At 44.2% G+C, this 17,089-nt stretch overlaps 1 protein-coding gene across 4 annotated transcripts in view; it reads right to left on the reverse strand.

The window, feature by feature from the left end:
• The window catches only part of LOC120318037, a 116,029-nt gene that overhangs the window by 81,860 nt on the left and 17,080 nt on the right, over positions 1 to 17,089 (reverse strand). For all 4 annotated transcript variants that reach the window (XM_039365230.1, XM_039365229.1, XM_039365232.1 and 1 more), the window contains 2 exons: positions 480 to 583; positions 267 to 385 (listed from right to left, as the gene is read on the reverse strand). In XM_039365230.1, the coding sequence (XP_039221164.1) occupies positions 267 to 385; positions 480 to 583 (223 nt within the window). The remainder of the gene's footprint in view (positions 1 to 266; positions 386 to 479; positions 584 to 17,089) is intronic.

The raw sequence follows: 17,089 nt of genomic DNA on the forward strand, positions 1-17,089 counted from the left end.
TTGCTAGATGTAATATCTCAGCAACATTCAGACAAATAACATCCACACCAATTTACATCAACAAAAAGGTATTTAAAAGGTCAGTGCTCTGACAGATGAGCACAATTCAAAATGCACTGAAGGTGTTCCCCCCACCCACCACCAACTCCCAGCCCCCGAATGGAGACAAAACATTTGTAGCCAAATTGCCACGCTCAGAGATCAAATCAATACAATTTTTCTGAACCACCAAAAATAGTTTTGGAAGATTACTTATTTTTACTTACCCCATTAAACTCCTTATATAATAAGAGGAAGTCAGTATATCTAGCAAAATGTGCAAATTTGTAAAACATTAGTTGCAGAAAATCTTGGCTGCTGTTGTAACTGCCAGGAAATACTGTTCCTAAAAACAAGAGGGGAGAATGGCTCTTAGAAACAGGTAAGACTCAGAAAACACAACTGCTAAAGGATTATTCCGTTGAATTCTGTATGATTACCTGAGACATTGAGCTGGAGTTTCATGATAATCTTCATCAAATTGTAAATCTGAAGAGATGTGTCTTGAGATAACTCAGGATAGACCTGGTCCAAGCCTCCAAAACTGCAATCAGATGCAAAAATATAGGAGAGGAAAAGCCAGTCAATTGTACAATTGCAAGGTAAGACAGTCCCACTCATACACCTTAGCCAGTCACTCAAAGATTGCAAGAAGAGCAGACCATCACATTTCTGCCTATCAAAATTTCACAAATTTCACTTCTCTTTAGAAAAAATATTTAAGAATGACAAGTAACTGTTGGTAAATTGATATGGAGCAAAAAGAGAGCTAGTCACTGAATAAAATTCTAAAGAGAGAGGTGATCTTGTCCTTCCAAATATTAAAGTTTATTTAAAGCAAGATGCACACTGTTGTGGATAACAATAGATAAAATTTGAATAGTAGAAGGCCATTTTGAAAGGAGCTGGTTTAGCTTCTGTAGCCTTATGGTACAGAGATACATAGGAAGATAAAAATGGAAAAGGATGTATTATTTAAAAAATGTACGAAGGGAATAATAAGCCCAACAATTTCACCTCCAACTTTTCTTTCAAATGCAGTTACTGAGTTAACTGCAGTAAATTAAATGTAATTGCAGATTCTACAAATATATAAACATAGAAATACTTAGTAAAGGCTGCAAAATGCTATGATTGATGTATTTACAAATAACCAGAAGGATAAAATCAGATCTTAGGAGGGAATGAGGGACATTAAGAAAAAAACAATATTTGAAACACAAATACAAAACCAGCATCACCTATTGGGACACATGCTATATATAAACACAGAACAAACAAAAACTGTATAATAAAATGGATGCAAAATTTAAAAAAAACAATTACAACACAACAATAGAAAAAATTATGGACTAGTTATAACCTAAAGAAAAATTGGTTCCCTATTAGAACCCTATTGTCAGAATCCAGTTATATTTCCTTTCTATCTATCTCTTCTGATCTAAACCCAATTCTCACCCTTCCCTGGACTCTGCCATACTCCCAAGTGGGTGGGGGGATATGCATGAGGGTTTATTACTTTCACTTTGTCTATTCACTACAAAGTAACCTTTTGTTTATTCGCCTTCATGTCTGCTAACCATTACAATGTAACAAATTGTCTCCTATACTATACACCCCTCTGAACTTCTCCTCTCTACCGGGCAGCTAGGAAAAGGGGGGGGGGAGAGATACAAACCTCTGGGACCTGGTTTATTTCTTCGGTCTCAAAAGAAGGTGTGAAGAGATGAAATGATCATGCACAAACGGAGCTGGACTGATGTTATCTTTCCTTCCCCATCGATGGATTTAACACCTGGGGATTTGCCGGTCTGAACCACCCAGATGAACTGTGGAGTGGGGTTTGCTTAGGGACACTTTAAAATATTGATCTGTAAGGGAATCCCTCAGATCCTGTCTATTATGACTGCTATCAACTACTCTTAATAAAAGTTCAGACATGGATAAGGCCTTTGTAATACAAGCGGATGCAAGTGATGTAGCAGTGGGGGCTGTACTACTACAAGAAAATGATGAAGGGATATTGCAACCATGCACATATACATCCAAGAAACTCACCGAAACAGAATAGCGCTGGCCCATGTGGGAGAAAGAGGCATATGGGATACGTTGGTCATTACTTATATGGCACCAGTTCCTTGAAGGGAATAAAATCCCTTTTCAGATATGGACAGACCACAAAAACTTGGAAGCTTTGAAAACACCAAGGAAACTCACCCCCAGCATTTTCACCAGTTCCAATTTATGCTCAAGCATTTCCCGGGGGGAAAGAACTTCCTGGCAGATGCACTATCTCGCATGCCCCAATATAACAGCATGCGAGCCACCGATTCTAAAGCACTTATTACCACAACTGGCAGCACCAGTAACCACTAAAGCCCAAGTTAAATTAAAACCGCAACTGGGTAGCCAAACTGGAATTGAATTCCAGAAAACTTTGGAAATGGATGAATGGTGCCAGAAAAATAAACACGTGTGCATGATCAAGGACGGACTGCCATGGGTGGGAGAAAAGTTATATATACCAACCACCCAGAGGGTCACGTTCATGCAGCTATGCCATGATACAAAATCAATAGGGTATTTTGGATTTGTAAAAACATTACATTTAATTAAAAGGCAATTTTGGTGGCCATCCATGAAAAAGGGCATAGAAAGTTACGTGGCCAGCTGCCCAACATGCGCTGCTGCTAAGAGGTTGCAAGGAAAATCGCTACAACCAGTGGCGAATCCCTCAGCCCCCTGGAAGGAAATAGCCATGGATTTTATAGTGGAATTACCAGAAAGCAATGGAAACACTGTCATCTGAATGGTTATGGACTTGTTTTCCAACAAGTGCACTTTATCCCTTGCCAAAAGATTCCCACCGCAAAAACCTTAGTGAAACTTTTCATGCAGCACATTTACAGACTGCATGGGGCACCCCAACACATCATATCTGATAGAGGTGTGCAATTTACGTCAGCATTTTGGAAGGAATTTTTATCCCTCTTCGGAACCACTCAGGGACTGTCATCTAGTCATCATCCTCAGTCTAACAGCCAATCAGAATGCTCAAACTCAGTACTGGAGCAATACTTAAGATGCTTTATTAATTTCCAGCAAACAAATTGGACGGACCTACTCCCTTTCACAGAAATCGCCTATAATAATGCAGTCCACTCCAGCACAGGCTACACTCCTTTTAAAATAGCCACCGGTCAAAGTTTCAACCCTATGCCAGAACTGACCCCAAATGAACCAGCAATTCCATCATTGAAAGAATGGATAGCACAATCACAAAACACCTGGCCAAGCAGATAAAAAGAGAGTTGAACCCACACCATTCATTGTAGGAGAAATGGTATATTTGTCTACAAAATACCTAAAATCCCTAAACCCTGTAAAAAACCTGGACCAAAATATATAGGACCTTTTCCAATTAAAAGAATCATAAACCCAGTAACAGTAGAATTAGAATTACCCCAAAATCTCAGGCAAATACACCCAATTTTTCACTGCAGTTTTCTTAAAAGAGAACAACAGTCACCCTTATGGCCAAAAATCCCCCCTCCCACCTCCAATCATGGTTGAAGGAGAACAACACTTCGAGATAAAGGAAATCCTAGACTCTAGGAAGTATCATGGGAAAACTCAATACCTAGTAGCATGGAAACATCTTCCCTCCTCACAAAACGAGTGGGTCCATAAACGTCATGTCAGAGCCCCGAAACTGCTAAAGAAGTTTCATACAGAATATCCCAACAAGCCAGATTAACTTTTATACCTGTTTTATTTTCTCTACATGTGGATCTCTCTTATTTTTAAGGGAGGGCAGGATGTCAGAATCCAGTTATATTTCCTTTCTATCTATCTCCTCTGATCTAAAACCAATTCTCACCCTTCCCTGGATTCTGCCATACTTCCAAGGGGGAGGAGGGATATGCATGCGGGTTTATTATTTTCTGTTGTGATTCCGTGCCAGCCTGTGCTCCCAACAGCTGAGTCTGAGGAATTTGAGGAGGAGGTGGAGGAGGCATTTGAAGGGCCATCAGGGGCAGAGGGAGGCTCTGATGAATTACAGGACTCACGGTTTGATGCAGAGCCTGGGCCCTCCAGTCGTGTTCCTGATGAAACTCAGCTGTGTTAGGAGAATGAGTCAGACTTGGAAGACTCACACCTGATGGACATGCTAATTGATGCATGCACACGTCGTCAATTAGCAAGAGTAAATCAGCAGCAGTCAATGCGACTACTCCAGGGAAAAAGGAGAAGGCACTGAGAGGCAACGCTTTGGGACTGCTATATAAAAAGAGGAGGTGTGGGTGGTGCTGATTGCTGAAGGCAACTGTTTGCAAAGTGCTTCTTGGAATCCTGGTCTGTTCGTCTTGCTTGTGACTACTCTTCTGTTTGCATCGTGTTTTCTGTGGACTATTTCCTTCCTTTGGACTTGAATTTTGCTGCTTGTGTTTTGGACTATTTGACAGGTTTGTCACCCATATTAAAAGGGATTTGTTTTGTTTTAAAGTCTCCAGCCTATTGTATCAGCAAGGGTTTGGTCCTTGTGCCTTTAACAAGAATGGCAATAGGCTGAGATAGAAGAGTTTGCCTTCAGCCTCATCCCCTACTATCATGGAGTGGCTACGTGCTGAGAACGTCCAGCTCGCCCAGCAGCTGGCTTTGTTATCTGCCCAAGTTGCTCAGCTATCTGCCCAGGTTCCTGCTGCTCCACCACCACCCAGGAGAAAATGCAAAGTGGTGAGGCCGGACAAATTTGATGGCAACCCGGACATGTTTCCTGTTTTCATGGGACAATGCCACCTGTATATCAGTGTGAAAGCAGATGATTTCCCCACTGACTGGGATAAAGTGGGGTTTATGATAAGCCTGCTCTCTGGTTCTGCAGCTCTTTGGGGCACACCCTTGCTAGCTCAACCTAGACCGTTGATGGACAACTTTGTGGGGTTTTGTGATTACATGCGGTTCATGTATGAGGACCCCATCAGGAATCAGACAGTTACCCGGCATTTGAAAGCTCTGAGGCAAGGCTGACACCCCCTATATCAATGAATTTCAGCTGCTTAGCCAGGATTCAGCCTGGAATGAGGCTGCGCTCGTGGACGCTTTCCAGGATGGCTTGTTGGAGGAGATGTTGGATGAGCTGGCCCGTGTTGATGTTCCCCTGGACCTTAATGGGCTCATTCATCTCTGTCTGCGGATCGACGCCCAGCTGCAGCAGTGAAGGAGTCGCCAGGCCACCCCAGAGACCCGTACGGCCCCCATTGTGAGTGTGATTCCGGTCCAGAGGGAGGAGCCAATGGAGTTAGGTGCTGCCAGACCTCATCTATCAGTGGCAGAGATGAACAGGCAACATTCGGGAGGGTTGTGTTTTTACTGTGGGGACCCTTTGCATTTGGCCGCTTTCTGCCCCAAGAAGCAACAAGAGGCGTCTGTGACGGTCTTCCTGATAAGGTCATGTCCGATAGAGGGGCCCATTTCACAGCGCGTTTCTGGCAGGAGTTGATGCAGGCGTTGAATGTCAAGATCTGCCTCTCATCTGCACATCATCCCCAAACTGACGGAGGGACCGAGACGGTCATTGGAATCCTGGAGCAATATCTGTGCTGCTATGTCAATCAGCAGCAGAACAATTGGGTGGACTATCTGGTGGTGGCTGAGTTTGCATTCAATAACTCAAGCACACCTCCCTTTCCTCGGGAGTCAACAAAGCATTCAACAATTGCTGTACATCCTGCCACGTCCTCTTTACTTACTTCTCTCCTCACATTTACAGAGAGACCTTCCAAATCCCCTTCCTCCTTGGGGGCTGACAGCCTCCCCCTTTGTTTCTGCCTCACAGCTGGTTGCATGTCCCCAGGCACAGCAGAAGCAGTCAGCCCATCCCCAGGCACAGCAGCTGCTGCAGCCGGCACTGGGGGCATGGGGGAAGGGCCGGCACATAGAGAGGGGGTCTAAGGATTACTTCCTCTACTTCCACCTTTATCTCTTTCTTTACATCTGATACCTTAGTCTCTAAAATCTTCACACCCTTGACTCTTTTAGTCTCAACCTGAAGCTTTTTCCCTTTAGGTCTAGCCACACACAAACAAACCATTTCAGCCTGACATTGCAATAAGTCATCTGCCTGCCCTGCTACTGCATCCCCCCACTGATCTATATACTGAAATTGGTTAGGATAGTTCTCTTCATTGGCTGCTATCAGAGAGGTGAGATCATCAATGATTTGGAGCTTAAAAGTTCCCTCCGGGGGCCACCCCACATCCATGTGAGGCCATTGATGTTCACATAAATACTGCAGCCTATCCCTAGTTACCTTAGGGTAAGGGACCCTATACTGGGTACGATTAAAATACTTATCAAATCCTTTTAACATGCATTCCAGCGGGGTGCTGGGAACACTACTACGCCCCCCCATCCTAACACACTGCCAATGACCTACAGTGCCGGAAGTTCCAACAGTCACTAGTAGGGAATGCAATGGCTTAACCACCCACACAGCCTAACACGGACTTCTTTAGGATCGCCGTCCCGAGTCCAGGGGATTGATCAGGTCCCCTCTTCTATCTTCAAGTGAGATAGGTACAATTACTTTAAACACATACTCGCCTGCCTTGTTGTTACACTTGTCCTGGCCAGGAGCTGGTTCAGACCTCCTTTCCTTCCCCAAAGGGTTCTTGGACTAGCTCTCAGCACTGTCGGCTCTGCTGAGAAGCCAAAGCTGTCTCCTGGAGGAAACACACCCCCATGGCGCCTGGAGAATAGTTCAGAGATGGCTTTCCAGCAGGTCCGAAGGGTCAAGCCGTCCTCAGCAAAACATCGCCTCACTCAAGTTTCCCGGCCAATGCACCAGAAAATGTTGTAGAAGTGAGAGACTTGAGTCAGCTCTTTCAAGGAAAGGGAAATTTATTGCGCAGGTTCAGAGAGCTGTTCACAGCAAAAAAAAGTCTGAACACCCGACTGGGCGTAGATGATCATTTTTATAACCCCCAATATGTCAGTATTTCCTGATCAAGACATATTCCATACATGGTTACATTCTATAGTTCCTTATTCTAACATAGGAAAGTCACTAGACATGGTTATAACCTATAGTTCCTCTTTTAACATAGGAATGCTTTTAGCAATATTTCAAGTGTTAAGCAGTTTTCAATATGTCATGTGATAGACAGTTTGCAATATTTCATGTGCAAAGTTAAAACAGGATATTAGGCTGTTCTGACACTTCTAAATTTAAGTGTTGTCTGGTAGACAGGAAAACCTCCCTTTCACCCACAATTTCTGTCGGACAATCAGTATTTTTCCAGCTTCCCACTTTAGGGGGAAGAGATACAAACCTCTGGGACCTGGTTTATTTCTTCGGTCTCAAAAGAAGGTGTGAAGAGCTGTGGAACATCGTGCTACAAACAGAGCCGGACTGATGTTATCTTTCCTTTTCCATGATGGACTTAAGACCTGGGGATTTGCTGGTCTGAACCACCCGGATGAACTGTGGGATGGGGTTTGCGTAGGGACACTTTAAAATATTGATCTGTAAGGGAATCCCTCAGATCCTGTCTATTATGACTGCTATCAACTACTCTTAATAAAAGTTCCTGTTGGAAGAAATTGTTTCCAAGAGTTCTGCTTTCTTAAGATGTGGGTTGAAGTGGGTCCTTACACCTATATGTAGAAACCCACCAATTTATTAAGATACAGATAGTCCTCAACTTACAACAGTTCATTTAGTAACCTTTTAAAATAACAATGGCATTGAAAAAAGTGACTTATGACCATTTTTCACAGTAATGACCATGCTAGCTTCCCTATGATCACATGATAAAATTCAGATGCTTGACAACTGACTCACATTTATAATGGTTGCAGTGTCTCAGAGTCATGTGATCACTTTTGTGACCTTGTGACAAGCAAAATCATTACTTGACAACTGCAATGATTGACTTAACAATTATGGCAAGAAAGGTTGTAAAATGAGGCAACATTCACTTAACAACTGTCTCGTTTAGCAATAGAAATTTTGGGCTCAGTTGTGGTCATAAGATGAGGACCATCTGTAGATAAATCATACATTAATAGATGTTGGAAATGCTATGAGACAAAATGAAGATTTTATCACATGTGATGGACATGTAAACAATTTCCCCACAAATGGAAATAAATATATACGTCAATGAAGAATATTTTGGAATTTAAATTAAAAATAAAACACAACTTTTCTTACTGGAATAATCTGAGAAAAAAAGAAACATCATAGTTAAATGAGATATATGCTTATAGCAACCAGAATAAATTGTGCTCAGTTCTGAAAGAAAGATCTAGTTCCAATAAAACTTGATTGGGAACTTAAACTTGGACACAGTAATGGTAAAACTAACGGTATAGATAATAGAAGCAAGTGGTTCCCAAATATACAATACAATACAAATGGCAAATATAATCACCTACAGTTCAACTTTTATGGAAACCTAAATGCTCATAAATATTGTTAAATAAATGTATAAAAAGGGGAGAAATTATAAACTGACTAGCTTCATTTTTTAAAAATATTCTTTTTCTCCTTGTCTTTCCCTCTTTTTCTTTTTAGTATTTTAATTCTGTTAAACTTGTTTTGTTTATGTATTTTTTCTTCTGTTAATATGTATAAACACAAAGAATATAACACTTGCCTTGCTGTATGCTGTTCCTTCATTTCAATTATAGTAACTTTGAATGAAAAAGCCAAATAATCATAATGCTGATCTAAACAATAGAATGCTAAAAATTTCAGTATGTTATATAAATATTATAATATCGAAGTAATATAATGTATGCTCACAATAAAAAGGAAAAAAAGAAAGCTCTATGACTAATATGAACTATGTATCAAGATTTATGCTAACACAATAAAAAGGAAAAAAAGAAAGCTCTATGACTAATATGAACTATCAGTTGGTATTATATGTTGCCACAAAATTTTGTGAGTTCTATCTGACTGTATGTACAGGTAGTCTTCAATTTACCACAAGTCACTTCGATGTTATGACAATCTGCTCCAAAACTACTTAGAACCAAATTTCACAGTTATGACTGCTTCAGTATCCTATGGTTATTCACCCATACAACCGACTGCAGGAATGTGCAGCAGCGCCCTCATCATCCTCATCCATCCCATTAGGTCCCTGCAGGCCTTTGACCAACTCGGCTACTCAGTCACCCAAGGCAACCTAAATCAGGATAGCTGTGAGAACCACCTTTCCCCTCTTTTACCTATTCCCTTCTTCTCTTTTTTGGGTTCTGCCATTCTATTGGGGGGGAAGAGGGCCTATGGGTATTCTACAATGTATTTCTTTTGCTTTGTTCTTTCCTCTTTGAAGTATCTCTTTCTTGGGATGAGAATGGAATGCACCTCCGGCCATTTGCCTTATCTCCAGGTGGAGGGAAGAAGCTCCAGAGAGATCTGTCAACCTTGAGAGCAGATCCTTACCGATTCCACATCTATTTGACACATTTGGATTGGCTCTGTTTGAACCGGCTGGATGGACAATTAGGGTGGGGTTTGGATTTCAACTTTGGATGTACTGTTTCATGCGGGAAACCCTCAGATCCTGCCTTGTTTTCCTGTAGTCAGCATCTCTCAATAAAAGTTCCTGTTGAAATGATGCATATTTCAAGAATTCTGCTTTGTTGGGAAGTTTGATTGAGGCAGTTCCTTACATTAGGCAGGATCTGCAAAGTGGTCAACCGAGAGGGAAGAAACCCTCTGCTGCGGAGACCGTGCAAGCAATGTTGTACCACGGCAGTGAGAAAGGAGAAAGCAAGGACAAAGGAGGACTGGGAAGGAAGGTCCAAGAAAGTAACCCTCCACCATGGCAGCCACCAACCAAGGTGGAAATGGGAGATGGCACAGTCGCTCAATCTCACCGAGGAAAAAGACGAGTAACCAACCTGGTCTGACTGTTCCTTTAAACAAGCCTTAAACTTGATGCTGGAAGCTTTTAAAAATCTCCAGGAGGGGGAAGTAGATCCCTGCCGGGGCTGGGTCAAGAGAAGGGGGGAGGAGGAAGAGGAAGAGCCAGCAAGATTATGGGGGCTATCACTGCCACAGCAACCCCAGCCTGAGCCACCCCAACCAGGGGTGAGGGGTCAGGGCTAGAAGGAGAGGAACCTGCTGCCCCGAATGGAAAACTCCCCCCCCCCCCTTGGCATGAAATATGATGGGGACCTGCAGCAGCTGGGATTCTTTCTGGCTCAGGTCCTGAGCTACATGTATGAGTATGGCTGGGAGATCCCCAGTAAGAGCAGAACGGTCAGAATTGTAACCATGGCACTGGAAGGCACAACAGCACGATGGATGGTGACCCTACACAATGCTGATGCTCCTGAGCTTCGGAACTTTAACCACTTCATGGTTGCCCTGAGGCAGAGGTTTAAGGATTCCTTAGCTGACTGAAAGGCTAGGGAACACATTAAAATGTTGAGGCTGGCAGGGCCGATGCCTTGTGGCCAAGTACACTGAGTAATTCCAAGACCTGGCTTGCTGTCTCAATTGGCTGGAGGAAATCTTGGTGAGCTGTTTCAAAGATGGGCTGAACAACAATCTCTACCATGCTTGTATTGCCGGAGGAGCTCCTGCCTGCCTTTACAATTGAAAATCCGAAACCATCATTGTTTCGGCCGATCATGGAGATGCTCCCCACTGGAGAGGAAAAGAGAAGCAAAGAAAGTCCCAGCAGTGCTGCCTTGCTCAACTGCCTGCTTTAAGTGTGGCAAAGAAGGCCATCGACCTGTGGAATGCCATTCAAAGACCCCGGTCAGGAAACCAGACCATCCTGGAGGGGTAAAACCTGGAAAAACCCTCAGTGCCCCAAGGAAATGGCAATGAAAAGCACTGAGGTCATCGAGTTCCAACCCTCTGAAAAATCGGGAGGGGGAACTCCAACCCCGCCAGAGAAGTGAGCGGAGATGTCTGAAAGTGACTTTTATGATGAACCCCTGGTAAATGGACCCATAGCACCCCTCACCAGGCCCATAGAAATGCTAAGCCCAGGGATGGAGGAGAAGGTGACCCTGAAGGCTTTATTGGACTTGGGCTGCACCAGATGCTTAATAAGCCCAACTCCGGTGGGAAACGTGGGGATCCCTGTGAGGAGACTGAAGAAGCCTATTTTGTTTGGCCAGCTAAATGGGTCCATTGCATTGGGAGCCCTGGCCACCCTTGCCATGAGGCCAGTAGAACTCATCATGAGGGACCACACCAAGACTCTGACCTTTATAGTGGCCCTGGCATGGAGTTGCTGTCAAAGACAGTCGCCTTTGATCTTAGGAATGGCATGGCTAAGGAAGTGGAATCCACAGGTGAATTGGAAAACAGGAGAACTGAGATTCCCAAAAGGGAATGTGAAAGGAAAACACCATGGAGTCAGAGAGAAAAGAAAGTCTGAAGTGGTGGCAACCATCAACGATCAGGGATTGGAAGGCATGCCCAGGGAATTCCAGGACCTAGCTGAAGTGTTCAGCGAAGAACGGTCCAATGAGTTGCCCCCTCACTGCCCCACAGATTGTGCCATTGAGATTATTCTGGGGGCTAAGCTGCCCAAACCCAAACTCTACTCGATAACCCCCCAGGAGTTAGAGGAGCTGCAGAAGTTCATAGAAAAAAAATTGGCACAGGGTTTCATTCAGACGGCAAGACAAAAAGTGGTCACCCTGGTGCTGTTCTGTGAAAAAAAAGATGGGTCTCTGCACTTCTGCATGGATTATAGATCTCTGAATGCAATGTGCATAAACAATATCTACCCCTTGCTACTCATGAAAGACATGCTAGCCCACCTCTCAAAGAGGAAGATTTTCTCTAAACTGGACTTGCGGGAGGCATACTACCGGGTTAGAATCAAGGAAGGAGATGAATGGAAAACTATGTTTAACTGTCCCCTAGGATCCTTCCAATTCAAAGTGCTCCCCTTTGGGTTGCAAGTTGAACCCACTGTTTTCATGCAGCTAATTAATGAGGTCCTCCATGAGCACTTATACAAGGGGGTTTGGTATAGTTAGATGACATCCTAATTTATACTGAAATGAAAGAGGAGCATGTCAAATTAGGGCAGCCCGAGTCTATGCTACACTTTCAAAATGTGAATTCCACAAAGAAAAGATTTACTACTTGGGCCACTGCATTTCCCATAAAGGGGTAGAGATGGATCCAGAGAAAGTGTGCGCTGTGCTCAAATGGGCACTGCCACAAACTAGGAGGCAATTGCAAAGTTTCCTGGGTTTTGCCAACTTCTATCAGCAGTTCATTCCCTCATTCATGCAAATTGCCAATTTGTTAAAAATGAAGGTGGAGGAAAGCTGAAACCCAGTCAGCCCTTGAAATGGACTACGGAATGTCAGGCGGCTTTTGAAAAGTTAAAAAGGTTTTTCTCTGCCAAACTGGTGTTTAAACACCCATACCTAGAGAAACTGTTTGTTATTCTGGCTGATGCCAGTGACATTGCAGTGGGAATGGTATTACTGCAGGAAAACCAGGAAGGCCAGTTGCAGCCTTGTGCCTCCACCTCAGAGAAACTCATAGAGACAGAACAAAGGTGGGAGAAGGAAGTGTATGCTCTGCGTTGGGCCCTCCTCACTTGGAGGCACTTCCTGGAAGGAATAAAATCCCCTTTCAAGTATGGACAGGTCACAAAAACGTTGAAGCCTTAAAGACCCCAAGGAAGCTATCCCCCAGACAAGCTTGGTGATTCCAGCACTTCCATCGCTTCAATTTTCCATCCGGCATTAATCTGGGGGGGGGGAGGACTTCCTAGCAGATACTCTATCAAGAATGCCACAATACAACAATGTAAAAGCCAAGGTGGTTAAGTCACTATTACCACCAAACAATTAGCTGCCCCCATTACCATGAGAGCACAAACGAAGAAACAGGAGCCTCTGGACAGCACAGCATAGTTTAGACAAGCACTAGAAAAGGATGAATGATTTTGTGATCACAAAAATCTCTGCACAATGAATAATAGGCTGCCATGAGTAGGGGGGAAATTGTATGTACTTGCAGCCTAAAGACTAAAATTTATGCAACTTTGCCATGACTAAAGTTAGCTGGACACCGGATTTGTGAAAACCCTCCACTTAGTAAAGAGACAATTCTGGTGGCCATCCCTAAAAAAGGACATAGAAAGCTATATAACCAGCTGCCCCATTTGTGCTGCAGCAAATCGGAGGCAAGGTAAGGCTACTGCAGGCAGTAGCAAGCACTTCAATACCCTGGAGAGAGATCTCAATGGATTTTATCATAGAACTGCCGGAAAACGCTGGAAATACTGTCATTTGGGTAGTGACAGATCTGTTTTCCAAGCAGGTCCACTTTATACCGTGCCAAAAGATCCCCACTGCTAAAGCTATAGCTAAGGGGTTTGTGCAGCACATATACAGACTGCATGGAGCCCCCAATGCATAATATCAGATAGGAGGGTCCAATTCACTTCGGAGTTCTGGAAAGTTGTTTTGATTCTGCTAGGTACCTGTCAGGGCTTGTCATCTAGTCATTATCTGCAAATGAATGGGGGGACAGAACGAACCAATTCAGTACTAGAACAATACCTAAGATGCTTTATAAACTATCTGTCAATGCTGCAAATACTGTATATTCTTGCTTTGACAATATGCAAAACTGTCTGGCATTTATTGGGTTAATACTTAGCTTAGACTGGGCGGGGGAAAAAAGCCCGGGAAAGAAAGAGGAAGTAAACGTTTGACCTTCTCACTAATTGGATAATGTGACCTGTGACTGCATGAGAAGGGAGGGGTTGAGCAAGGAAAGCTTGATGCCAGCGACCGGAAGTTCAGATTCTGGCATCAATTAGTCCAATGGTGACCGGCATAATTTGTAGCTCTGCAAATAAAGACTTTAGGAAACATGCCTGAAAGTTCTTTGAAGTGCTTCATTAGTCGGAACTTGTGACACTATCAACAAGATAATTGGACTGACCTATTGCATTTTGCTGAGGTGGCCTACAACAACGCAGTGCACTCCAATACCAGCTACACCCCATTCCAGGTGGCTACAGGTCAGAGTTTCAACCCAATGCCTGAATTGCCAGCCAATGAACCAACCATCCCATCCTTAAAGGAGTGGATTACCCAATTACAAAATACATGGCCAGTAGTTAGAAAAGTGTTAAATGAGGCTAGAGAAGCTTATAAAGTGCAGGCAGACAAAAAACAGGTGGAGCCAAAGTCTTTCAAAGTGGGGAACAGGATATCCCTTTCCACAAGTTTCCAGAAATCCTTACAACCCTCTAAGAAGCTAGGGCCAAAATTTGTGGGACTCTTCCCCATCAAATGCATCATTAACCCAGTCACAATAGAACTGGAGCTCCCAAAAACCTTAAGACAGGTTCATCCAGTGTTTCACTGTAGCCTACTAAAACCAGAGTTGAATATGCCCTTAAAACCAGCTGAGCCTTCCCCACCACAACCTATTATGGTGGAATGAGAAGAACATTTTGAAATTAAAGAAATTTATACTCCAGGAAACACCATGGATCAACCCAATATTTACTGGCCTGGAAAGACCTCTCAGCTTCCCAGAATGAGTGGGTCCATAAAAAGCATGTGAGAGCCCCTAGGTTACTTAAAGGATTCCATGCTCGGTACCCTGACAAGCCAGACTAATCGTTATGTTTACTTTTATCTTCCTGTTATTATTTTGTCTTTTTCCAGGTGGATCTCTCATTTTTTAAGGGGGGGGTGCATGTCAGAACCCCCTTTCCCTCTTTTACCTATTCCCTTCTTCCCTTTTTTGGGTTCTGCCATTCTGTTGGGGGGAGGGTCCTATGGGTATTCTACAGTGTATTTCCTTTGCTTTGTTCTTTTCTCTTTGAAGTATCTCTTTCTCGGGGTGAGAATGGAATGTTTCTCCGGCCATCTGCCGTATCTCCAGGTGGAGGGAAGAGGCCATGGAGGGACCTGTCAACCTTGAGTGCGGTGCCTAATTGGTTCTTTTCCACAACAATTTGACACATTTGGATTGGCTCTGTTTGAACTGACCGGATAGACAGTTGGGGGGGGGTTGGATTTCAATGTTGAATTGAAACCCTCAGATCCTGCCTTATTTTCCTGTAGTCAGCATCTCCCAATAAAAGTTCCTGTTGAAATGATGCATGTTTCAAGAGTTCTGCTTTCTTGGGAGGTTTAACTCAGGCAGGTCCTTACAAGCTACTGGCTTGTGAGGGCTGCCTGCAGCCTATGGGCCTCAGTTTGCTTTCCACCCAGTTACCAAGAGACTTGGCTACTCCTCAATCAGCTCCAGGGCCCAGAAGCACCCAACATAACGCTCTGCTTTTTGCAGAAAGGCATTTGGATGATGCAAGGCTCAGCTTTCCTACCCAGGCTGCCTTTGTTTTTAAGGGCCTTGGCTTACAAGCTCTAACAGCTCCCCATGTGCATGTGAGAGCTACTATTACCTGATTTTAGTTCTTTTGGATAGCTAAGTGGCCAGGTTGGGAGCAGATCCACAGGTGCTCCAGGGTAAAAGAGCCTTGAGAGGTCTGAGGCAGATGGGTCTGGGCCTGTGCCAAGCCTTCCAGGGCCTCCCCCACCCATGTGGCACCCCATGCGCTCCTTAAAGGCCCACATGTTTGTTTAATGCTGCATTAGGGAAAGCAAGGGGTGGGGGACATTAAGTGAGGATGTTATCACTTGTAACTATAATAGGCAGTCTCCATTATGGTCATAAGTTGAGGACTAATACCATTCTAAGGCTTTAGCCTTAGTAAGGCCACATCTAGAACAGTGCAACCAATTTTGGTCTTCGCCCTATAAAAAAGATGTTGAGACTCTAGAAAAAGTGGAGAGAAGAGCAACAAAGATTATTAGAGGACTGTCAGATCCTCTCAGACCTTATTCTCAGGGCTCTGCCATTCTGTTGGGAATGGGAAGGTTGTACTCTGTTGAGAGGGAGGAAGTCTTGTGGGCTCTGGGATGTATTTCCTTTAGTTTGTGGGGAGGAATGTGCCTGGGGCCATCTGCTTTATCTCTACTCTGCTGAGAAGACACCAGGAAGAAATTGAAATGCCTGAGAACCATGCCTTATTGCTCCAGTTCCCATAACAGCTTCACACCTGTGCATTGGCTGAAGTCAAACTGGACAGTTGGGCACTGGGGAGGGGTTTGAAAGGAGAGTTTTTAATGTAATTTTTTGTGCAGGGATTATTCAGATCTTGTCTTTCTGCTTTCACTGTCTCTCAATTAAAGTTCTTGTTGAAACGATGCCAGTTTCAAGAGTTCTGCTTTCTTGGGAATACTAGCTGAGGCAGGACCTTACATTAGGCAAGATCTGCAAAGTGGCCAACCCGGAGGGATCACAGTCTTACTGCAGGGACTGTGAACATAATGTCCAACCATGGCAGCAAGCAGAAGGAGGCTGAGTGATGGGCAGAGACTCACCCCAAGGAAAGCCCCTCCAAGTGGATGGGGGAAGCTGCCTCCATGGAAAATCTCCCAAAGCCAAGAAGGTCCCTTGGCATTGGGAAAAAGGAGGACTGGGAAGGGAGAATCCGAAAGGTTACTCTCACCCATGGAAGCAGGAAACTGGGACGGAAGTGTGAAATGGAGCTAGTCTACACTGATGACGAGGCAGGTGAAGAGCCAAGCTAAGCTGACCAGTTCCCAAAGCGGGTTATAAATTTGATGGTGGAAGCCTTCCAGAACTTGAAAGGGCAAGAAGCTGGCAGTCCTGGAGAAGCAAGTGAGGAACTGGCAGATGGGTCTGCGTGGGGGGGAAGTGAGTCCCCCATTCCCAAGACCTTGGCAGACACCACAGCTTCTGCAGGAGGGGTGACAACCACCACAGCTACCCCAGCTCGAATCGTGCCAGCCAGGGGTAATGTCCAGAGAGTCAGCAGAAGGGGAGCTCTGTGCCTGGAGCACACCCCCTTGGCGTTAAGTTTGATGGAGACCCTCAACAACTGGGATTCTTCCTCATCCACGTCCTCACCTATATGCAGGAGTACGGGTGGGAACTTCCCAATGAAGGAGCCAGAGTCAGGGTCATCACCCTTGCCCTGAAAGGTGCTGT

This window comes from Crotalus tigris, unplaced genomic scaffold (genome assembly GCF_016545835.1).
Source record: "Crotalus tigris isolate CLP2741 ecotype Arizona unplaced genomic scaffold, ASM1654583v1 scf7180000020015.175477, whole genome shotgun sequence".
Taxonomy (NCBI): Eukaryota; Metazoa; Chordata; class Lepidosauria; order Squamata; family Viperidae; genus Crotalus; species Crotalus tigris.